At 39.1% G+C, this 24,544-nt stretch overlaps 1 protein-coding gene across 5 annotated transcripts in view; it reads right to left on the bottom strand.

The window, feature by feature from the left end:
• Positions 1 to 11,744: 11,744 nt before the first annotated feature.
• Positions 11,745 to 24,544, bottom strand: part of Zmym2 (zinc finger MYM-type containing 2) — a 72,077-nt gene continuing 59,277 nt past the window's right edge. For 4 of the 5 annotated variants that reach the window (XM_041633931.1, XM_041633932.1, XM_041633930.1 and 1 more), the window contains 8 exons: positions 24,253 to 24,378; positions 23,277 to 23,371; positions 20,540 to 20,708; positions 19,918 to 20,069; positions 16,559 to 16,673; positions 15,751 to 16,002; positions 14,399 to 14,519; positions 11,745 to 12,587 (listed from right to left, as the gene is read on the bottom strand). In XM_041633931.1, coding sequence (XP_041489865.1) covers positions 12,395 to 12,587; positions 14,399 to 14,519; positions 15,751 to 16,002; positions 16,559 to 16,673; positions 19,918 to 20,069; positions 20,540 to 20,708; positions 23,277 to 23,371; positions 24,253 to 24,378 — 1,223 coding nt within the window. In that variant the 3' untranslated portion in view covers positions 11,745 to 12,394. The remainder of the gene's footprint in view (positions 12,588 to 14,398; positions 14,520 to 15,750; positions 16,003 to 16,558; positions 16,674 to 19,917; positions 20,070 to 20,539; positions 20,709 to 23,276; positions 23,372 to 24,252; positions 24,379 to 24,544) is intronic. The other variant, XM_041633929.1, reaches the window with a different exon arrangement.

Raw genomic sequence — 24,544 nt, forward strand, 5'->3', positions numbered from 1 at the left:
CTCAGGAGATAGCAGCAAAAACATTTCAAATTATAGAAAACTTCAGGTTTAAGATAAAGGGCAGTGTCGCTCTTGTGAAAGCTCAGCTAGGGAATCCTGTGAGCTGATAAATTCCTGTAATAGCAAGAGCTACAGATTTGCCCTGAACCTGCTGCTGCAGCACCACCACCCCAGCGCTGTGGCCTGGCTTCACTGAACCCCTGTGTGAGTGCCAAGTGGGGAGAGAAGAAACGCCTTTGCTGGCCCTCAGAGCAGAAAGAGGAGATCTCAGTGCTGCCTAACTCAAGTCCCAGACTATCTTCTGTGGAGGAGGGGGGAGTCTTTGTGGAATGGACTGGGGACCTGCGCAAACTCCCCAAGGACTACCAGACAGAAGCTGACCTTCCCAGTCTCCTGCTCCACACCCACCAATCCAGATCAGCGTCTCTCTTTAGTAAAAATTGAACATCCGTTGAGAAATGCGGTTTTACACTTATTGTTTTTATGTGAGGATCAGAAGGGGGGTCGGGGGAGCACACACCAGTAAACTGTGAGTATGTGGCAGTCAGAGGATAACTTGGAAGCACTGGTTCTGTCCTACCATGTGGGCTCAAAGGAACTAAGCCGTGTCATCAGGCTTTGTGGCAGGCACTTTTATTCACTGACCCATCAGGAATGTGATTTTAAAGGGTACCAACTAATGAAACTGCTTAGCTACCAACTCTGCTCACAACCAGCCCCGCTCACTGCACTTCTGCAAAAGAGGTGCTGCCTCCCCACTGCAGGCTGCTGCTGAGCCGAAAGGATGCAAGGACAGCTCTGGGTGCCTGTACCTAAATCCCTTGTCCTTAATAGCTGCATGCTCAGCCTCTCAAAATCCCAGATAGCTAAATGTTAACCCATATACACTCCATCAGTGAGACACGGGCAGAAAGTGGCCAAGACCAGCCCTGTGAGACTGGCTCCAAAGACCCCTGGGGGGTCTGTCTGGATCAGAAAAAGGCAGACAGAACACCAAGCCCAGGGCACTCCAAGGAGCTCCCTTCCTGACACAGGACTGGCAAAGTGCTTTACTTGGCAGTTAGGAATTCCCCCCAAGCATCTTGCCTAATCTTGAGAGGTTGGGCCTGGCCCTACCCAGGGTTCTTGTAGGCTGTGGGGCACCACTGGGGCAGAGCCCTAGAGTTGAGAAAGGCTAAGGTCACCCAGAGCAGCTAACAGTCCTTCCTCGCTCAACCATCCACCTTTTGTAATAGCTGTGAATTGCATGCCCCTGGTTATGGGCTCGTCTGACCCTCATTACTAAACAGTCTTCTAACCTCCCCTTTACTTTCTCCTTTCTTGTGGGTGTGAGGGTGTATGTGTAAGACAAAAATCACACTTTATAGCCCAAGCTAGCCTCAACCTCTCAATCCTCCTGCCTCAGATCCCCAAGTGCAGGGACTAATGGTGTCCAATCACCACTCCCGGCTTTCACTTCACTCTTGGTAAGTCTGATGATTTTACTGATACACCTCAGTTGTTTCCTAAGACGTCATCCCAGCCTGAGATGGCTTAAGAGTCAGCTTTTTCTTTACTCTTTCTCATAGAGCTAAAGTAAGGAAGAACCCAAGACCTTGTATATGACGTGGTAGTCCAGCCCTTCCAATTAAACTTCTACCAATAGATCTGTATGGGGAAATGTACCACAGAGCTGGGATTTCATCCACGTAAACCTGAAAATAGATACTGTGATAGGTGTGTGTATATATGAAGCAAAACTTAGTAGGGATTGAAATGCTCAGAGCTGATAGTAGCTGATGGACCTCAGCAGGTCCCCCTGTTGCATGCCTCAGTCTACCCATGATTGACCCTGCTGTGCCACGGGCCATCTCCTGGATCCATAGGCTTTTGCCAGCGGATAGCCCTGAAGAGCAGCCATATTGTTCTCACCACAGTTGAGTTTAATACTAGTAAACTTTTATTGTGATGTTTTGTACTCAAGGCCAAGCAAAATTTTTTTTCCTTAAGTGGTGTATGTGTGTGTATGTGTGTGTGTGCGTGCGCACGTGCACATACATGCATGCATGTTTCAATCTCCACACCGAACACTAAAATTTTAGAAACTAGTTTTTGTTATAGTTAGTAATGTTTCCTAATGAGCAAGCCAAAAATCACAAGATAATGAGTGCTGCAGCATAAGACATCCTGCAAGAGAGTGATTTCTAAAAATTAACATTAACCTGTGTAGTGATACTTCATGTGTATTTTAATAAAGCATGCCTGACATTCAGAGAGTAAAACAGCTGCACTGAGCAGCCTTACAGACCAGGCAGTGATGACACACAACTTTAATCCCAATAGTCACACTAGTTTGCCAAAAAAAAAAAAAAAAAAAAAAAAAAAAAAAACAAAAACAAAAACCAGTGGTGCTATACACCTTTAATCCCAGCACTAGAGACAGGAGAAGCTCTCAGACAGTCTTATTTTGAGATTCCTGGGGGCAGGATCGCTATTTCAGACTGAGGTAGAGATAAGAGCCAGTGGCTGCTTTGCTTTTCTGACCTTCAGGTTGAACCCTGATATCTCTCTGGGTTTTTATTAATCGTGCTACATACAGCCTGACAGCTGATCGTGCAAGCAGTCCATGGAACTCTAGATGGAATGAGATTAATGTGTGGCATGATACTTAAATGAAAGAATTGTGCTATTGCCTTCCAAGGAGTGTACTTGACTCATGACTTGCCAATATTCAGCAATCCCTACCCATTCAAGAAGACATTCTTGAGACACAGAGCAAGCAAGATGTGACTGCTTCGTCAAAAAAGGTACCAAGTCACATGGCTAACACAAACAAGAATTATGGGCTAATATAAATTATAAAAGTTAATAAGAAGCTTGAGCTACTAGGCCAATCAGTTTATAACTACTGTAGACCTCTGTATTTCTTTGGGACTGAATGACTGCAGGAACCAAGCGGGACAGAAACTTCAGTCAACAGAACTGAGTGCCAACGTGGGGCTGACCAAATCCATGTAAAAGCCTGAGAGAGCTTAGGAAGTTATTCTAGATAGAAAAGAATAGAGTTGAGCATGGCTTTTTGATAGCAGCACTTTCTCAGGTGGGCTCTGCTTGCTAGACGCAAGCGCTCTCATTTAAAGACAGGCTTCCTGACTCAGCTTTAGCTGTAAAACCTTGCAACTCTTTTAAGAGGTCCTGCCACGAAATACTTAAATGGCGTTGAGGAAAAGTTGACTGCATACTTTTTGGTAGTGGCAGGGACCTTAAAACGCCATAGAGTTGTGGCAGTAAACATGGCTCCAGGCAGTACCTCTGCCATGAGGCTAGATTCTCAGAAAAAAGCTAAAGAATGGGCTGGATCCAGCCATCAAAGTGACTTTAATCCTAGTCATATCACTTAGAAAATTAAAGACTCATGTGGTCAAAAAAAAAGAGAGATATACAGTAAAGATAAACTCAAAGCCAAAGAAAACCTCTGAATGGTTTACTGTTGTAGGCCCATATTTCTATATGGTGTAGCAGCCAAGCACAAAAGCCATAAGCCTGGTCTGCGGTGCTCTCGTAGCTCTGCAAACAAGCTGTCTCTGCCTAACAATGGTCAGGATGTTTGGAGGATGTCTTATAGAGATGCTAATTCATGGCCTACGTGACTGCTAGCATACAGGTAGATGCGGACATGACTTGAGCCCATGCACCTGGTTGCCTAAGAGACAGCCTAAGGTGTTTTCCTGCTCTATTGATGTGGTGATATACAAAGTGTTTGGAGAATAAACGAGGGATCTTTGGAGAGAGATCCCTTTCATGATAACCGTGTAAGCTACATCTGATTATTCCTCGCGACTCTGTTCCAGTCCAGTTAGGGAATTTGTGTTGACCCACACGGCCTCCAACATACTGTGTTTAAAAATATATGTAGGCTTGAAAAAAAAGGATAAAGGTGTGGTGGCACACACCTTTAATCCCAACACTTGGGAGGCAGAGGCAGGCAGATCTCTGTGACTTCAAGGACAACCTGGTCTACAAAATAAATTCCAGGACAGCCAAAGATACACAGACAAACCCTGTCTCAAAAAGCCAAAAATTAAAAAAAAAAAAGAGAAGCTAAAATAAAACTACATAAAGATGAAAAATACAGAGTCTGAATACTATATATTATTATGTTGTGTTTAAATTGTCTGATGACTGAGGAAGGAGCAAAAGCTGCTAAAAGACATTTGATTATAAATGCTGCTGATTAATCCAATATATATGTATTTTGAAAATGCATTGACTTTAAATTTTAAGTCAAAAGATATGTTACTTTGGAAAAGAGGTTTTGCTTTTGTTTCCACAGGAAATGAGGAATTATGGATTCATTCTGTTAAGAAAAACCAGGTTTGACCAAGAAAGATCCCCTGAGAAATCTCCAAAAGGAGGAATGGCCCAGATGTCTGAGTTCAACACCCAGAACAGTTCAAACATTGCTGCCTGAGATGATTAAGCCGCACAGGATACTCCAGCCAGGACCCGATTATAGTTCTAAATTTTCTTTAGGTCCCCATAAAATTATCAGCATCCCCAATCAGCAGGAAGTAGCCTGGAAAACTATGCCCACATTCTCAAAAAAAAAAAAATTGATTATGGATGTTTGCCTTTGTTTAGAATGTTGGTTACAAGTTGTTATGGATAATGGTCAGTAGAAAAGGAGATTCGATTCAGAGTTCTTGTTTAAAAAAGGGGGGAGTGCTGTGGGACAATGGTCTATACCCTGTCACCTGTATTTTAAATGAATGCTGATTGGCCAGTAGGCAGGCAGGAAATAGAGGTGGGACAATGAGAATTATGGGAAGAGGAAAGTTTCTGTCTGGAGTCATCACCCAGATACGGAGAAGCCAGACACAGAGCAAGCAAGATGTGACTGACTCACCCAAAAAGGTACCAAGCCACGTGACTAACATAGACAAGAATTATGGGCTAATATAAGCTACAAACGTTAGTAAGACACTTGAGCTACTAGGCCAATCAGTTTATAACAAAAAAAAAGACATTCTTAAAAATGAGAACCAATAGATCAACATCTGCAACCACTTCTGAAGATAATTATTGGATTTGAACCCCAATTAAGCACAATGAGTTTGATAAAGGGTATTCCATCCTTATTGGAATTTATTAGAAAATACTGATTTTTTTCTGTAAATTGACATCTTGTCAGTAAAAACCCTGTGGAAATCCTTTTCAGTATCTCATGATATCAATGTTTTCTATTGCTCCTAGGACCTGGCATATTCTCTGGTCTTTTACAGCTTACAGAGAGAGCACTGTACCCTTGGTGCTGAAGCTGTGGCAGCGACTGAGCGCTCCCTGTGTGGCTATTACTGGCTCTGCTGTGGCCACTTACCATCTGCCTCCTAGCTTCCAAGCCTGGTGTCATCTGGATGTCCTGCTTCAATCTGCCACCTGCTTGTGTGACACAGGTCTTTAAATTGTGGGTAATACCATCACTTTGCAAGTTCACACACAGAAGACACTAGAATTAAGGCAGTTCTTAATCCAACGGGAATTTTTGATGTGACTAGAGTGCTCACACTTTGGGTAAACAGAATCAGTCTGATTCAAACACTCCACTCTAGCTTTGGTGAAAAGTACAATTGTTACAGCATAAATATGGCCCAGGTGGAGCCCAGTGCAGAGAACTACTAAGTGGAATCTAAAAAAGAAATGTAGGCACAGAGCACCCTTTTAGAAATCCAAGGGCAGGGCTTTCAGACTTTGAGATCATAAAAATAAGTATGCCACCAAACACAGTATGGTTAAAACAGGTTTTGTCAAGAATGCTTTATCAGTCTACCTGCATGCCTGTTCTTCCTCTAAGGATTTGTGGCTGATTTGGACTAGCTTTTTGTTTTGATATTTTTCTGTTCTGTTTTGCTTTGGTTTTTGGTTTTCTCGAGACAGGGTTTCTCTGTAGCTTTGGAGCCGGTCCTGGCTCTTGTAGACCAACTAAGCTGGCCACGAACGCACACAGATCTGCCTGCCTCTGCCTCCAGAGTGCTGGGATTAAAGGCATGCGCCAACACTGCCTAACTGGACTGTTTTGGTTTTTTTGTTTGTTTTTTTTTTTAAAAAAAGATTTATTTACTATGTATACAACACTCCTTCCATGTATGCTTGCATGCCAGAAGAGGGCACCAGATCTCATTATAGATGGCTGTGAGCCACCATGTAGTTGCTGGGAATTGAACTCAGGACCTCTGGAAGAGCAGTCAGTGCTCTTAACTGCTGAGCCATCTCTCCAGCCCCCTGGACTAGGTTTTTAACCAATGTTACAAATACAGTTCTAGAGTCCATGAAGACTACTAAGCAAATACCTACATCTAGCCCTGTATTCCAACTCCCCTGGTTATTGAAATGGAAGGCCGAGGAACTCACAAGGCCTCAGTATGCAAGATGAATAAGGAGGCCCACATAACACAGAGGCTCAGAGGCACACCCTAAAACAGGCACATTATCATGAATCATGTCAGTAGTCCCAAGGCTCCTTTCCTTTCAGGTTTTTCAATTAAAGATATTTATAACCATTGATTCATTCAACAAACATTTATTAACACCTAGTTTGTGCCAGAATTCCCCTAGGTACTTGTGATAGAGGAGAGAAATCTTACCAAGTGCATGTTCTGCTCTTGTACAGGGGAACATTAAAAACAGAATGGACAGGTATGTATGAACAAACCTCTGAAGACTGAAATCTCAAGTCTGGGAGATACCCTCTGATATTTACACTTTGCACTGCCCTCTTGACAGAACAGGAAGCATGCCAATAAAGCCTTCAACTACAGTCAGAGAGAGCTGGTCTGAGAGTAGGTCCTAGGTATAGTTACAGTTTCAGGAAAGCCCAAGTGACTATCTTAACTGAGTCTCCTTGACTATAGACCATATCCTGGAGAGGGGCTGAGCTCTATGTCCCACTGGGTTCTTAGCACATGGACAGGTGCCTGAAGGATGGTCAATTTGTTGAAAGAATAAACAATTCACTCCACGGAAAGAAAGTGTAGTCCTCCACAAAGGTACAAAGGTACATATGTGCATATGCTACAAGTGCCCAAAAGGGTTGAAAGTGAATGCTTCTCTTCAGTGATATAGAACTCAGTGGTTAAGTCTAAAATTATCACTTGTGCATTTTATTCCTATTCTAGCCATTATGCATTCTTAGAATCCAAATGGGGCCAGGCATGGAGGCACACCTTTAGTTCCAGATTTGGGAGGCTGAGACAGGCAGACTTCTGTGAGCTGGAAGCCAGTCTAATCTACATAGTGATTTCCAAGACAGTCATAGCTCACTAACTACATATACAAAACAAATATAAATAAAATGCAAGACTTTTATCTCTAACAAAAATGCTAAATCTTACTAAAAATACCAACCTATTACTTTCCTCATCACCAATTCTTACCAATAATTTTAAAATGTGAAAAAAACTTCCTTGTGAGAGAAACTGACACATAGCTTATGCCAGTCAGACTTAGCTCTTAAACGCATTGAAGTCTAATAACAACGTGCTGCCCCAACTTCAGTAGCACAAATCTACAGCATATAATTCATCTTTGAAAATTTTATATTCCAAGATTCCCCAGGGATTTTTAAATAAAGTAATATGCATACTATAAGACTGTTAGTGTTCTGCACTGCTGCCACCTGCTGACAGGAACTTATAATTGCAAATTTATGCACCGGAGGGAGGCTAGAGAACCTGGAGTTTGAGGTCATTCTGATAGGTGGATGAGATGCTATCTCAAATAAGCAACAAAAAACACTATGTGATCAAAGTGGGAATGTCTTATACTGCATATAGAGTTAGGAACATACTATACTACAATATAGCGAGCTGAGACTATTTCAAAAGAAATTACTATGGGAAACCCTCTATCAATGTAAAATTCTTAACCTGTAACATGTTGGACATTGTATGAGCCACTTACTGTACAGAACACAGAAACTGGATTGTTCTTTGATCCGCTGTGGCTAAGGTTCTTGTAGCCTTGTTTAATCCATGAAGAACATTCCAGCTCTGTGATTGAGAATTATTTTTCAACTACTCATATACGTGATTGGGCTTAAAGCCAGGGACCAGGGCTGATACCATCCCACTTTGACCATTTCCACAGGAGATACTAACCAACCATGTGTAGTCAAAGGAAGGAATCTATAACATATTTGCAGGCAGTGACCTCTCCAAACCTAGAGTGTACCAGTGGCCTTTGGGAGTACTTTTAGACCGCACACAGCCTTCTAAAGGTAGAGTGCACTCCTAGCAGTTAAATGTGGTGTGTTTATTTAGAAGCACACTTCGACACACTTACATTTTTCTCTTTACCTACCACCGACAGCGGCAGTTCTTGAGGCACAGAAGACAATGTGTAGCAACCACAGCACTCTGGCAGGCAGATCTGAGGCCAGCCTGGTCTACAATGTGAGTTCCTCCAGGACAGACAGGGGTTACACAGAAAAGCCCTGTCTCGAAAAATCAAAGAGGGGGAGGGGTGATGTGTAGTAAACAATTTTTCTTAATAATGATGTTGTGAGTTGGCCTTTAAAACCTGACAGGTTTTTTTTTTATATTTATTTATTATGTATACAATATTCTGTCTGTGTGTATGACTGCAGGCCAGAAGAGGGCACCAGACCTCATTACAGATGGTTGTGACCCACCATGTGGTTGCTGGGAATTGAACTCAGGACCTTTGGAAGAGCAGGCAATGCTCTTAACCACTGAGCCATCTCTCCAGCCCCAAACCTGACAGTTTTTAAGCTAATAAAGCTGCTTTAGAATTTTCCCCTCTAAGAAAACCTATTCCACCAAGCTCCAGAATCAGAATCCAGGCACTATTTGGGCGTTATAGACCTGAAGCCCTGCCATTGTTCTTGCCACTGTGCTGCATTAGGGAACGTGGTCAGTTTGGATGTAAGCTCAGATCCCACTGCGGCCTTCTTCAGTTCTGCACAGGCTGCAATGACCCCCACAGTGATTCTGTTGGGGGTTGGTAACACTCTGCCTGACTACTCCTCACCCAAACACACAAAATATATGTTGTCATGAAGGCTCGTCAACACTTTTAGATTTCAAGACCATTACAGATTTCAGGTTTTTAAACTAGAAAAGGTCAAACTTGCCACTACTGTTTACAAGTTAAATCTTAATTTATACTTTGGTCCCTTTTCAGGTCTATGTCCATGAGCTTGTACTTCAGTTATCACGATATTCCCTGCCTTTTGTTGTAGGGACATTTTCCTATCCAGTTCATCTCATGTGGGAAACACAGCCTTCCAAATGAAGACACAGAGTAGCTGTTTCTACACCCAGTCCATGAGTGAAGCTACCTGCTATGACAGGAGCTTCCAAGCTGGCAGTGCTCTGAAACTGGTGTAGTCTTAACTGTACGAGCAGAACAGATTAGCAAACTTCAGAATCTACTCTAAATATGAATAAAGGCTTGTCGGGGTAAAACTGAAAATTCTGTAATCTGGCTAAGAAATCTATTTTTAAAAATTCTTTAAGACATGAAAATCGTGACTAAAGTAACATAATGAAATGCTTAGAACAAAAGCAGAGCCATGTAATGTTACCCTCTGAAAATGGCTAGCCTAAAAACTAATGTTCAGTGTTGTAAGTCTACATTTAAAGAATTTAAAGTATTTCAGAGCGAAGACAGAGTGGACCTATTGTAATAGTACAAACCCAAATGTGTCCTTTTCTGTCCTCCCCATCACAACAGTCTGTTTATGCTACATATAAATGAGTCACCCTGATTTGCAAATCGCAATTGGCCAGGACAAAGGGAAGCCAGAAGAAAGTAGTATAAATAAAAAGCACAGCACAATATGCACCCTCCTATTTCAGTATTTAACACACTGGTAACCACTCCATTTCACGGAAGGAAAACATGAGTTACAACTTGAATAAAAAACTTTTATGGGAAAAGAAAAGGCTGAGCATCTTGCCTAGAAAAATTCTTTAATATCTCACGTTACCTAATACAGTAAAAGCCTTTTGAAATGCGTTGAGAATTCAGTTTGCATGGGAAATCCACCTGCCTCAGAATGGCTAGTCATCTTTTCAATTGAACGATTTTAAGTGGCAAAATCGTTCAGAACAGAAAAATATAGTATCTTCAATAGACATCTCAAGACAATAAAGTTATATTTACAGGATGCTGTCTATAATCAGAAATCACCAAGAAGCAAAAATAAACTAACATTTCATTGTCCTTTCTCTCAGCAGTAGGGCCAAGAACCAAAGAAATGTGTTCCAGGTGAAATAAATTTCCCAGAACAATTCTCATAAAATAGTTTTTTCCTTTCCCCCTGAGAATCAAGTAGATTAATCACTGGATTGCATGAGACAAAGACAAGCTCTAAATCCTTTATCATGTAAGACCAAAATTCTGTAGGCATTTCTGTTTAGAAAAGCTAAAATGTACAAATAATAAAAACTAAATAGCAAGACACGGTGCTTAGTAGTACCACGGCGGGAATTTATGGTATTTGACATTTGTGGATAAGTTTATTGCTTTTTGATGGGCTATAGCACCACTCTAGGATAAAAGATGGTTAGGATTAACCAGTCTTTAGTCACAATATGCGTTTCTAGTAGAAGTATTTCAGAATGAGCACTGAAAAGCCAAGAAACATTAGCATTCTGTTTTAACTGCTTCCAGCTTCATTCAACAGGCGAATGGGGAATCAATTTTAGTAAAGTAACTTGTACTGGATTTGCTACGTTAGTCTGATGATTCGAATAGAAAACCAAGGGACTCAGATCATTCAAACTTACAAAAAGGACACTGCAAATTTTCATGCCAAAAAAAAAGCAATAACAAAAAACATTTCAGATAGTTATTGCTTAAATGAGCAGTGGCTATACATGTGAAATTTTGAAAATCATGATTGATAAAATTTCTTTAGTGTGCTAAAATTTATCCTAAGGGAGAGAGAACTGGGTGAAGGATGTGTAGATACTGTCTACTCACTGTGGAAAACAGGCCAATTTCCCTCAGAACTACTTTAGAAACTAGTATCACCATAGTGATTTCAAGATTCATAAATAAGAAAGTAACATTACACATGCTATACAAAGTCAGCCAAATAATTATTTTCAGCTACTTTACTCAGTCTTTAGAAAGTATAATTTGAAGTTTCCTTAATCTAAAATTTGTGAACAGATAAACTGCTATGCAGAAGCACAAAGATATTTTAAATGCAATCTTCTATAAGAAGTAATTAAAATTTCAAAGCCAAACAATCTAACATCAAGTATGATTTCCTCTGAAACTGACTTTATCCACCAGTTTTTTCTTTATTCATCTGGATTAACCAGCACTCTCCACTGGTAATCTTTGTAGGAAAGTGTGACACTATCTCCCTTCAAGTAGCTTGACTTTCTAAAATGACTATTTCAGGAGTGGAATTTCTAAAAATAATTCTGTCCCACATAAGGATCAGTCAGTTTTGGAAGCAGGCACAAGAATTCTCAAGAGTGGTGAAACTTGAGAGTGCTGTGCAAGTTGTAATGCAGCATGATCTGTACCCTTGGGGGGCGGGGGGCGGCCATATACTGACGGTCGGCATGGAAAAGGAACAGCCTTACACTGTCACCAGACACTCTACAAAGAAAAGTGTCTTAATCTTGTTTTCAGGTTACAGTCACTCTCTCCTTACATATATTTATGTATATATGTATGTATATACACACTTTTTTATTGATGGGGTGATGCAGAAAGTCACAAGTGAGAAAAGGACACTAAGTTTTAATAAGGGGAACATAAAGTTGTTTTCACCAGCATAGGTTCACATTACAGAACACCAGTATCGACAGCATTCTCTTGTCTATTTTTGGTACAGAAGATGGTATCTCTCTACATAACCTGGTAAGGCTTCAGTAACTAAAACATAAAACAAACAAACAAAAAACCCAAACAAAACAAAAAAACCCAGCCTATTAGTTTACAGTTTATTTTAAAAATTCTGAAAGACACTGCAAGTTCTAAACTTGAGTAGTGCTACCCATACACAACCGTCTGGTCAAGAATGCAGTAAAAGCACGCCCTTTTGGAGGGAGCTTTGCAACAGTAGAGCAGTGCAACAAGAAAAACTTATACATGGCACATTCTCTTCATATTTTGTAATGTAAAAAGTTACAAACATACCTAATCAATAAATAATAATAAAAAAGAATTTGATGTATTTGTTAAGTATCCTAAAACCACTACATAGAATAATGGCAACTTTCACTCACAGATTATTTACATGGTAATACCCAGTGTGGGTACATTGCTACAAAACTCAAAACAGAAGGAGTAAACTTGAAATGTTTTCCTGTAAAGATCTAGCAGCATGACTATCTAATGCTGTGTTATCCCATTGCTTCTGAAACGGTCCTTTTTAGTCTGTGTCTTCATCCAGTTCATAATTGTCTTTATCATAAATATCTTTCACTAGAAGAACCCGTACAAGCATATTTTCCAGCGTGTTCCGGTCCAGGGAAGTAGATGTGTACCACACGGGGCTATCTGCAGAACTAGAACATTCTGGTTGCAAATAAAAAACATCCATTCTCTGATTAAGATTCTGTGGACTTTGGAGGAAAAGAGAAAAGGTCAATTTCACAAAACACAACAAAAGTCACCATAGCTTTACTTCTTTCAAGAACAACTCAGCCCCCAGCAACAGATATGCTTAGCGCCTTCTGCCTCATTAACTGCAGTAATGTTTTATCGGTAAACTCTTCTCTAAGTAATTGTGATAAAAATGTAGGATTAGTCCCCTACTATAATTTAAATCCTGTATTTCATAGAATCCAAGACTCCACTAATATATACACTATTATTTCAGTCATTATTAAAATGGTGCCAATTATAATCTCAAATGCATTAACTTAATGATGCATGTCCGTTTCAGAAAAATGAAATGTGAAAAATATGACTTAAAATATGCAACACATAAAAAGCCTTATAGCACTGAACAAGAAAATAAATATTAAATACTAACAAGACAATACTGAGAAAGGAATTCCCATCATGCAAATAGCTGTCAACACTGGAAATCCATGAAATTAAACGGATACTCCAGAACAGAGTTGAAGAAAACAAACCTTACACCACAGTTAGAAACAAGGGCATGCTAGAGGTGAAGTTCATACTTCTACAGATTCTTGAAAGCCACCCAGGAAGCCACACTATGATTTGAGAAGCTGTTTACAAAGTACAACCTAACTCTGCACTTTCTGAAAGTGAGAGTGCTTATTTAAAACAACACTCAAAATGAAACAGTCCCTAGAGCCTGCGAGTTTCAGACAGGGAAGACTGCAGTCATGCAAATGGGGACCTCCCAAAGAATGTCTTTAGAAAATTGTTCTCATTCACATCTAGGTATTTCATTTTCATCTCTTTTTCATTACACATTGTGCCCACTTTTAAACACATCTACCTTTGCACTAGAAGTTGGCAATGCTCAGCAACCTGTTTATATAAAGCCATGTACTGTGAACTTATTATTGTACAGTATAAGGTCTCTTTCTAGTTGTAGTGGGACAATCAAGTAGATAAAATAGAGACCAAATATCCAAAAACCTAAAATAGTTATCTCTAAACAGAGAGCCTAAGCCCCTGCTTGGCAATCAACAGATCTGCTCTAAAACAGAGATGATAGCAGGAATGACAGTTTTAAGAGTGATTTCTTAACATGGACTGGAATCCTAAAGTATATGTGCTAGGGATTTATTTCACAAGAGAATCTGAAGTTATAGTTGAATATAACTTTGGAGTATAAAATTCCATTTAAGCAAGAAGAGAGAAATTTCAAAAATTGTTAAAATCCTGTCACTTTTTGTAGGGGGGGAAGAGAGGGAGAGGGAAAGAGATGAGGAAAGGAGAGAGGGAGGGAGAGAGGAAGGGAGAGAGGGAGGGAGGAAGGGAAAGGAGGGAGGGAGAAATGTATATATTAGTTTTTCAAGACAGGGTTTCGCCGGGCGGTGGTGGCGCACGCCTTTAATCCCAGCACTCGGGAGGCAGAGGCAGGCGGATCTCTGTCAGTTCGAGACCAGCCTGGTCTACGAGAGATAGTTCCAGGACAGGCTCCAAAACCACAGAGAAACCCTGTCTTGAAAAACAAAACAAACAAAAAAAAAAAAAATCAAGACAGGGTTTCACTGTGTAGCCCTGGCTGTCCTGGAACTCACTCTGAGTGTTGGGATTAAAGGTATGCACCACACTGCCCAACAATACCATCACTTCTATTAAATTCAACCAACTTATACAAACATCTTAAAACTTAAGTTATCAGACTAAGAATGTAGCTCAGCGGTAGAGCAATTATCTAGGAAACATGAGGTCAAAAGTTCAATTCCCCAGTACTACAAAATAAAAGTCAAATATCATTAATGTTCACCTTTTAGACAAGTAGCATTCAAACATTTTCACAGGACATCTAGAAGGGTTGGCTGTGTTTTCAATTTGCTCAAATACTGGCTCATCATCCTCATGTTTTCGTTTTCCAGTAGCAATTTTATCTTTAAAAAGCAACAATAACAAAAGACAGACTCGTAAAACCAATCTTTTTTTCTTTTTGTGTATATGTGTATGTATGGTATGTATATGAATGTGGACACAGTATGCCACAGCACATATGTTAAGGTCAGAGGACTTTTGAAAGTCAGTTCTTGTCTGGGCAAGGCCTCTCTGCTTTTGCACTGCATACTCCAGGCTAGCTGGATTTATAAGTTTCCTGTTTCTGCCTCTCCTCTCCTCTCCACAAAGAGGGCAGAGATCACAGATGCAACCTACTGACTGCATCTGGCTATTTCTGTGGGCTCCAGGAATTCCAATTCAGGTGGTCAGACTTTGTGCAGCAACTGGTTTTACTCACTGAGTTATCCTCTAGACCCCCAAAACCAATTCTAAGGAAAAACTGTTTACCCATTGCAAGATAGGATCAGATTCCCTTCAGGGTTTTCTATGTGGTAGCTTCTGGTAATGTTTAATTTTGCAAAAAAGGAACTGAGAGACTGTGAATATAGCTCAGTTGGTAGAATGCTTGCCTAGTATGCTTGATGCCTGAGTTGAAGCCCGACTCAGCATAAAAACAGGTGTACTAGTTTATGCCTGTACTCAGCAAAGAAAGGAGGATCGTAGTTCCAAGGGTCATTTTTTTGCTATATGATTTAAGGCCAATCTAAATTAGAAATCCAATCTCCAAACAAAATAAATTACAACAAATAAATAAGACATTTTAAGAAGTTAAAGTTTGAAGATCGAGGCAGATGGATATTTAGGAGTTTGAGGCCATCCTAGTCTACACAGGAAATTCCAGACTAGCAAGGATACATAGGTGAGACCATGCCTCAAAATAAATGAATGAATGAATGAATGAAGACGGCACATTTTGTTGTGTTTTATGAAAGTAATTGTCTTTAGGCTCTTAATGAATGCCTGAAGTGGACTTAAGAAAGTATGAAAGATTGCCCACCACAGGCAATCTCAAAATAAAGATGCTATACTATCAGCGCCTGTGAAGGTTCAGAGATGAAGATCACTTATTGCTCTTGCAGAAGATCTGGGTTCAGTTCCCAGAACCCTCAATGGTGACTCACAACCCTTCATAGCTCCAGTTCCAGGAGATCTGATACCATCTTATGGAACCCTCAGACGCTGCACATATGTGGTACATACATATATTTGTGCAGGCAAAACACATTCACACACAGAAAAAAAAAATCAATCTTGATTTTAAAGTTACACTACCTTCATTGTCTGTTCCACATAAGGAAGACACCTGATATCGAAGACACGCTTTATTTTCCATTGTTAAAGGATTTTTTTTCCAATGCCTAAACACAGTGCCAAAGGAAAGTCTTAAGTGTTGCTCCACTGTTTTCAGGCCAAAATACTTAGTGTTAAAGTAGAACAGGGTGTTCAAAAGAGCTACTGGAGAGTGTGATCCTAGCTGTTTTATCCTCCAGAGATAGTCTTCTTCAACTCGAGAGAATATTGACCCTTAAATAAAGAGAACTATTTTAAAAGAATTATAAATACAGCAAACAGAGTTTTAATTTAACCGTCTAGAAATAAAATGAATTTAAAACAGTCAAATGCCAATCCGCTCTGCACATTACATCAATGTGAATAAACCTCAGAATTCCACATTAGCTGTTTTAATAATATAGAGGTTGGTAAACAGTCTATGGAACCACCATCCACAGAATAAAGTACAGTCCTTCAGTAGGGCAAACACATTATGATCAGAAAGCAATTTAAAATCTGTATAATTCTTGAAAACACGTGATTCTCATAAATTTCTTCACATTAGAATCTATCTATTGTAGGTCTTAAGATATAAATATCTAAGCTTTACACTCAAAGAAAGTGGGTCACAAGTTTTACAAAGCTCTTCACAAACATTAGTTACTGACTACATGTATTTACAAATGAATGCATAGGCACAAACATCTTACGCTCTAATTTAAATTATTTCCTAATTATACTTAACATACTTTCTGTAAAAATAACAATTCCATTATTAACTATCAACACATATTTAAAACAGCATTACCATCTGGAAGGATGCTTGGTTGCCAACTTCGGAGTATTTTATTCAATTCTTGCTCAAACATCTGGTATCCTGGATCAATAAATATGTTGTCCTTTCGATTACTACCACATAAGTACTACAAAAAAATTATTGAAGAAAAACCAGCTAATTATAAACACTGAATGTATTATAGTTTTCATTTCTTAAGAAAAAGTTTTATGTTTAATAAAAGCAAGAATTCTAGTAAAACACGAGATTACTGTCCTTGGTTATGTGTGTACAAACTGAAAAAGCGTAAATTACCAATCAACCACTGCTTAAAGTACACAAAGCTGAAAAGCATAACACAAAATCCTGAATGTAAAAACTTGATAAGAATCATCAGTCTGGGGTCACAGAAATGGCTTAGCAGGTAAAGTATTTTCCATGCAAAAGCCTGACAACCCAAGGAAGGATCTCAGAACCCACTTTTCAGCACCGCCCTCTGACTGCCATCTGTGTAGTGTGGCACACACTGCTTTCATCGCACATGCATGCTGCACACGCACACACCACACCAAACACCCACACACACTCACTAGTCTGTCAGACAAAATACAGAATGACTCCGGTTTATAACACACATGGAAAAAACTAAGCGTTTTAAGGAATAATCAATGATTAAAGGAAAACACTGAGGAGCTGACTCCCTGTGCTCCCTTGTTCCTCTGCCAAAAGTGTATGTACATGGTTGTGCTTTTGGAAAAGCTGAGAACCTAACCACAGTTGCAGCACAAGGGAGGAACACCTGATTAATGTGCTCAAAGGCCTGGGCATTAATTCCAGTATAGCAGAAATCAAAACAGACACAACCTTTTCACCTGAAAACTAAACAACTTAGAAAAGAATCCAGGCCCTTTATGGTGTGACTTCACCATCACTCTTTGTACTTCACACCTGGCATCCCGCCATGTTAAACATGGTTCCTGGGAAACTGACTAACTCTGTTTTCTGGGGATACCATTCTCCTCTCATCCTTTCTTTCTAGGAATTTCTACCTGTATTTCAAAAAACTCAATTTAAAAAGTCTTTCATGCTGTGTACACATTTGTGTAACGTGTGTTTACATGCTGTAATATGTGTGCGCGCACATGCATGTGGAGGCCAGAGATGAATGATGAGTATCTTCCTTAACTACTTCTCCATGTTTTTGTGAAACAGGGTCTCTCACTGAACATGGATTTTACTAGCCCTTTCTCTCTACCTTCCTAGCACTGGGGATTACAAGCAAACACCACCACACATGGCTTTTTACATAGGTGCTGGGTATTCAAATTCGGGTTCACATGCTTGTACTAGAGGCACTTAACCAACTGAGACATCTCTTCACCTCATTGTTACACATTTTCCTGAGATACTTGGGTAGAATTCATGTCCAAAAACTGTGCTACAAATACTCTTTGGATAGAGTACCATATAAATATTTCAAATTCTTGAGCAAACTATATTATAGTGGCCTCCCTTAATAGACTCTGTCATAGCCCATCCTGTCTGGCCTCAAACTCAAAACCATCCTGCTTCACATATGCTAGCATGTACCACGTACCATGCCTGGTTTACAATGATTTTTTAAGTCAAATTATCAGATTCTACTTGATTTTTCTTCTGTTGTGGTGGTGGTATTTTTTTTTGTTTTGTTTTGTTTCTTTGGGTTTTTTTTGAGGGGGGGGGGATAAGGGATGGGGACAGGGTCTTCCTATGAAGCCCAGGCTGACCTCATACTGATGAGCCTGCCTCAACCTCCCAAGTACTAATATACTCAGTCCAGACTCAAAACTTATGAGCTACTAACCTGGACAAGCTACTAAACACATCTCTCCTCATCAGAACAATAGAAAATAGTAATAGGAACATCCAAACACTTAGCATGGGTACATAGAAAATTAAACGGTAGCAGTTAGTAAATGTAATTTAGCAATAGGAGTATGTCAATTTCCAAAACATGCCAATGTCCAGTAAACAGGAAAAACTAAAATGAAGGATTAGTAAAAGTCAAGTTCACTTCAAAAATATTATTTTTATAGTATATAAATAATGCAGTCTTAAAAGTCTCATGAATAAAAGTTGGCTGTTTATACTTTAGTAATTACTCAAAACTACTTACCTGTATAGAACTTTAGCTACACAAGCCATTGCTCTACTATTTCTTATACGGTGCAAAGTTTTAAAACAAACTCTGACTACATCTACCTATAAAATACTCAAAGGTAAAATGCTTGAAGAAATTCTGGAATGAAATGAAGTTAATGTCTAGGGAAGCTAGGGAGTTTGAGGATAGAGAAATCTATCCGAATCTACTATGAAATTCTCAAAGAATAAAACTACTAAAACAACAACAAACAAACCCTCAATAACAACTAAACCAATCAAGCAACCAAAAACATTAGAAGCTCATTTTTAGGATATGTTTAGGAAGATGTTTTTTTTAAAAAAAATTTCATACAGACTCTAAAACACAACAAAAATAAAGAAATGGATTTTTAAAAAAGCCTAAAACTTTCTCTTCCTTCCCACCAAACCCTATTGCTCTGTTTTACACAGAAAAATGGTTGATTATTACATTTGCCTGGTCAAAGATATTGTCTTTTGAAAACAAAGGGCATGTACATTGCTACCGTGGTCTAAGTACATATACCCTGTACTTATACAGAAACATCAGCAACTCTAAAGGGAATTCTGTAGCTAACAGTCTAGCCACCACTAAGAAGTGATGTCATCTCCAAACATACACCACTGTTAAGACTCCTCACCTAAGATGCATGAAGCTATGGATGATGGTGCATGTGCTAATTCCAGCATGCAGGAGGCAGAGGTGGGTTTCTGTGAGTTACATGCTGGTCAGGGATACATAGTGAGATCCTGTTTTGTTTTGTTTTCATATGAAAAAGTGCAGTTAAGTCTATTGTTTTTTGTTTTGAAACACAGTTCTGAGAACTTGAAGATATAAGGAAAGGAACATATATACTATGTTATAGAAAACCACAAAGTACCTAGGAAAACCTTTTATATACCCTAGTTATTTCCAAAGAGATTAAATTCTACCTCTCTTGGTAAACCAAAAGAAATTCCAGAAACCTGACTGGAGAAACGGCACACCCGAGAGTACTGCTCAATCCTGAGGACCAGAGTTCAGATACTAGCACCCACATCTGGCTCGCAAACACCAGCTCAAAGGTATCTGACACTCTCTCTGGCCTCTGTGAGCACCCAAACACATATGTGCACACATTCACACACACAAATTAAATAAAAAAATTTCTACCCTTAAATTTTCAAAGGCACACTGGTATCTACAAACTCTACCACAAATTTTCCTAGTAATATTGTATTCAAAAACTTACCTCCTGTATACCAAGACAGAGGTAATAGATGCTGTCAGGTGCATAATTCTCTCCGTTTGGTCGTCGGATCTCATTAACAAAATGGGCTAACCCATAGTTGAGCTCAGCTGTGGTATGAGAGAGTAGATCTTCTTTTAACTTTACTGATTTAGCTAAAAAGAAATAAAATAATCAGCAATTGTCATGTCTCTGCACCCATGTTGGACAGCTCATAACTGCCTTTAACTCCAGCTTTAACTCTGAGGCCCTCTTCTGGCTTTCACAGGCACCCATACACACATGGAATATATTCACAAACATACATACAGAGACAAAAATAACATTAAATCCTGGAGTAGAGACGACAAAGTGATTTAAGAACAATGACCATTCTTCCACAGGATCTAGGTTGATCCCCAGCACCCACATGGCAGCTCACTACTGTCAGTAACTACAGTTCAGGAACTCCAACAGTCTTTCTGGCCTTGGTGGGCACCAGGCATGCAGGTAAAACACTCATGCACATTAAATAATAAATCTTAGGGGGGAACAAGACATTAAATATTTAAAAATATTAAAATTAATTAATTACAGAAAAAAGATTTTTATACAGAACTTATGATAACAAAACAAAAACACTTACAGGATTTTAGCTCATCTAATACCAGAAGATCTTCATCAAGCTGCCTAGTTTTGACCCAGTGTTTCCATGCATTTACACCATATGAATACTTGAAAGGAAAGCTGCATTCCGAGTTGTCAGAACTATCATCATGAGACTGGTATCCTGACACAGCTTTTCTTTTGGTACCCTGGCAATAAAATAGCACTGTAAATCCTTCCTTTATTCTACATTATTCCATGACTTCTATACAAGGTATCTTTGAAGAAAGACAACTAAAAAAGAACTGTATTTATTTGTGTGAGAATTGGCTTATACTCTGACAACTGATGATAGTTATCCATACTACTTCTTGAAATCTACCTCCATGAATGTTTCCATACACATTACTTTGCATAATAAAATTAGAATTAATGAAAAATACAAGATAAATAATAATAATAGAAGGGTTCTAAATGTCAACTTGAGAAATCTTCTAATAACTTCCACATATTAGAAATTTACTCTTAATCCCAGCACTTAGGAGAGAGAAACAAGTAGATATCTGCATTTAAGGCCAGCCTTGTCTACAAAGTGACTTTCAGGATAGCAGGGCTACAGAAAAACCCAGTCTCGAACCCCACCCCCCAAAAAATGCATAAGTAAAAAAAATTAAACTTACTCTTAGACAAGCAGAGGTGGTGCACATTTTTAATTCCAGCACTTGGGAGGCAGAGGCAGGCAGATCTCAAAGTTAAAAGGCCAGGCTGGTCTACAGACTGAATTCCAGGACAGCCAGGACTATACAGAGAAATTCTGTCTTGAAAAACCAAAACAAGCCGGGCGGTGGTGGCGCACGCCTTTAAGGCAGGCAGATCTCTGTGAGTTCGAGACCAGCCTGGTCTATAAGAGCTAGTTCCAGGACAGGCTCCAAAACCACAGAGAAACCCTGTCTCGAAAAAACAAAACAAAACAAAACCAAAACAAGAAAAAAAGAAATGTACTCTTTATTTGGTTTTCACTGTTCTTTGTTTCCTTTCTTCTCTTATTAGTGCTGAGGATCAAATCCAGGAGCATGCACATGCTAAGCAAGTATTTGCCGTTACTGAGTCACAACCCCAGTCCCTTCCTTTCAATGTTTGATGGTAAAGTTGACTGCTTGTTTGTTTGTGAGAAAGGGTACCCGTATTTAGCCCAGATACTCTCAAGCTCACTATGCCCAAAAGGTCATGAAGACTTAGGCCTAAGTTTCTATTTTTAGCTCTAACATTTAATACTATGACTCATTTCAGTTAATGGCTGTGTATAGTGTCTTTTGGAAAGGTTTTTTTTGTTCTGTTTTGAAGACAGGGTTTCTCTGTGGAATAATCCTGGCTGTCCTAGAACTTGCTCTTTAGATCAGCCTAGCCTCCAATTCAGAGATCCGTCTGCCTCTGCCTCTGCCTCTGCCTCTGCCTCCAGAGTACTGGGGTTAAAGGTGTGCACCACCACACCCGTCTGTGTATGGTGTCAAATAAGAGCTCACTTTTATCCTACTATGGATACTCACTCCCTTTTTTAGCTCTTTCTTTCGACATAAATTTGTGAAAGTCATTTTTTTTTTACAATGCCTTTGATCTGGCCTTGTGTTCAAAGTCAGAAACAGTAAGTTGTTGATACAATATTAAACAAATTTAGATTTTCTATGTCTGAATGATCAAACTGTCTGGTTCATATCTAGTTTTTTTTTGTTTTATTATTGTTTTGTTCTATTATTTTAGGGGTTTTTTGTTGTTGTTGTTCATTTGTTTGGTGATGTTTGGTGTGAAACAGTATGCCATTTATCTCAAGCTGGCCTCAAACCTATGATCCTCCAGCTTCTAATTTCCTGCTAGAATTACAGGCATGTACCATGACATCCAGTTTATGTAGTGCTGAGAATCAAACCCAGGATTTCCTGTATGGTAGGCAAACACTCTACCACTGAGATACATATCCCCAGATCCCAACATGTCTTTCTCTCTGTGCTGGCATGTTTAAGAATAAATTATAGGCCGGGCAGTGGTGGCGCACACCTTTAATCCCAGCACTTGGGAGACAGAGGCAGGCAGATCTCTGTGAGTTCGAGCCCAGCCTGGTCTACAAGAGCTAGTTCCAAGACAGGCTCCAAAGCTACAGAGAAATCCTGTCTTGAAAAACCAAAAGAAAAGAAAAGAAAAGAAAAGAAAAGGATAAATTATACCTCTTCTGTATTGATTAACCTAATGAAAAATAATGATGAAAAAACTAACCCTTGAAAATCATCAATTCCTTCCCTCTTCTCCTTTTTGAGACAACCTTCCTGCCTCAGCCTACCAGTGATTAGTTATGTGCTACCATGCTCACCTAGAATCTAAATATTCTATTATTGTCAGAGTTGAATTTCCTTTCTAAGACAACTACTTTCTATTTTGACCTTGTATTAAGATACATTTTAACGGGCTGGAAAGATGGCTCAGTGGTTAAGAGCATTGCCTGCTCTTCCAAAGGTCCTGAGTTCAATTCCTGGCAACCACATGGTGGCTCACAACCATCTGGAATAAGGTCTGGTGCCCTCTTCTGGCCTGCAGGCATACACACAGATAGACTATTGTATACAAAACAAATCAATAAATAAATATTTTTTAAAAAAGATACATTTTTAACATTTATCTTCCTATATTGTCAAGCACAAAAAAACAATGCATCTTTCTCTGTCTGGGATGCTGCTATAGAGATACTAAGTGACTACGAGACATAAAAATATTAACGAATTCTGTACCTTTTTTTTAGATCGAGGTCTGGGCTGCTCCTCATATTCTTCTCCAAAAACAGGTGGTAACAAAAACTCGTTTTCCATATCAAGCTCCTCTGCAGCTGACAAATTAGAAAATCTTTTATTGTAAATAGAACAGTAAAGGTTTACATTACACAAACACAGCAATAAAGAATAGTCACATGGCATGAATGATGATTCAGATGTGAGGATAAGTTTGAGGTAGGCTAGGCAGCACAAGACTAGGATAGAAGTCCGAGTTTAGATAAATCCACAAGTATAAATACATAAATTTCATAGAACTATATGATACTAGAAAAAGTAAACAACTAAAACTTTAGTTGGAAGACCTAAAATGCCAATCCTATTTAATCTATTAACTCTTTTTCATAGCATGCTTTATATTTCCCTCAATACGAACTCAAAATTAGGGAGAAAATGAGAAAAGGAAAGCATGCTATGGAATTCACTTTAGAAAGTCTATAACGGCTAAGAAGCAATGGAATATGTTATAGCACAAATAACAAAAACCCAGAGACAGAATATAGCCTTTTCATTTGAACACGAATTCAACATTAAGAAAAATGCTATCAAACTTGACATGCTGACACACTTATGATCCCAGCACTAGACAGGCTGAGGCACAGACTGAGGGGAGTAGGGGCCAACCCAGAATATAGAACAAAACCCTATCTTGATCCCTACCTCCACCCCACAGTATCAGGACCTTTGAATTGAAAAGAAACAAGTATTATATTCTTCTCTAGTGTCTAAAGCTCCTGTAATGAATTAAGTTGTCGATGGGAAAGGAAGAACAGGATGAAGGATACAGCTAGGTGGAAAAGAGGAGAGGATGAAAAGCACATCCCCTCATCCCCACAAGTATGGAGACAATAAGTAATGACATTAACATTGATGATTAGTTATCTTAAGTACAACTTTATAACTTGATTTTAACAGTGATAAAGTAGTATTTAAGTACCTCTAGGGAAATCTATTTCGATATCCAAATCTGGTTCATATGGTACATCAGGCATGTTGGATTGTATATCTGTGTCCGAGTTCTTTGTGAAATCCGAGCCAATTATGTCAGTCTCAATAATTACACCTGTAAATAAACAATATTTTATTAGAAATTAAATTTTCAAAAAAATTCAACAGTATCTATACTTAATCTGCCAAAGAAAGAAATGCATAACTATCTTAATAAATAAGCTACTATAAAATTTGTAACTATAATTGGAAACTTTTAATACTATACATTCTGGCTATCC

This window comes from Microtus oregoni, unplaced genomic scaffold (assembly GCF_018167655.1).
Source record: "Microtus oregoni isolate MIOR12 unplaced genomic scaffold, Mior012 000045F_ref0000178, whole genome shotgun sequence".
In the NCBI taxonomy this organism is placed as follows: Eukaryota; Metazoa; Chordata; class Mammalia; order Rodentia; family Cricetidae; genus Microtus; species Microtus oregoni.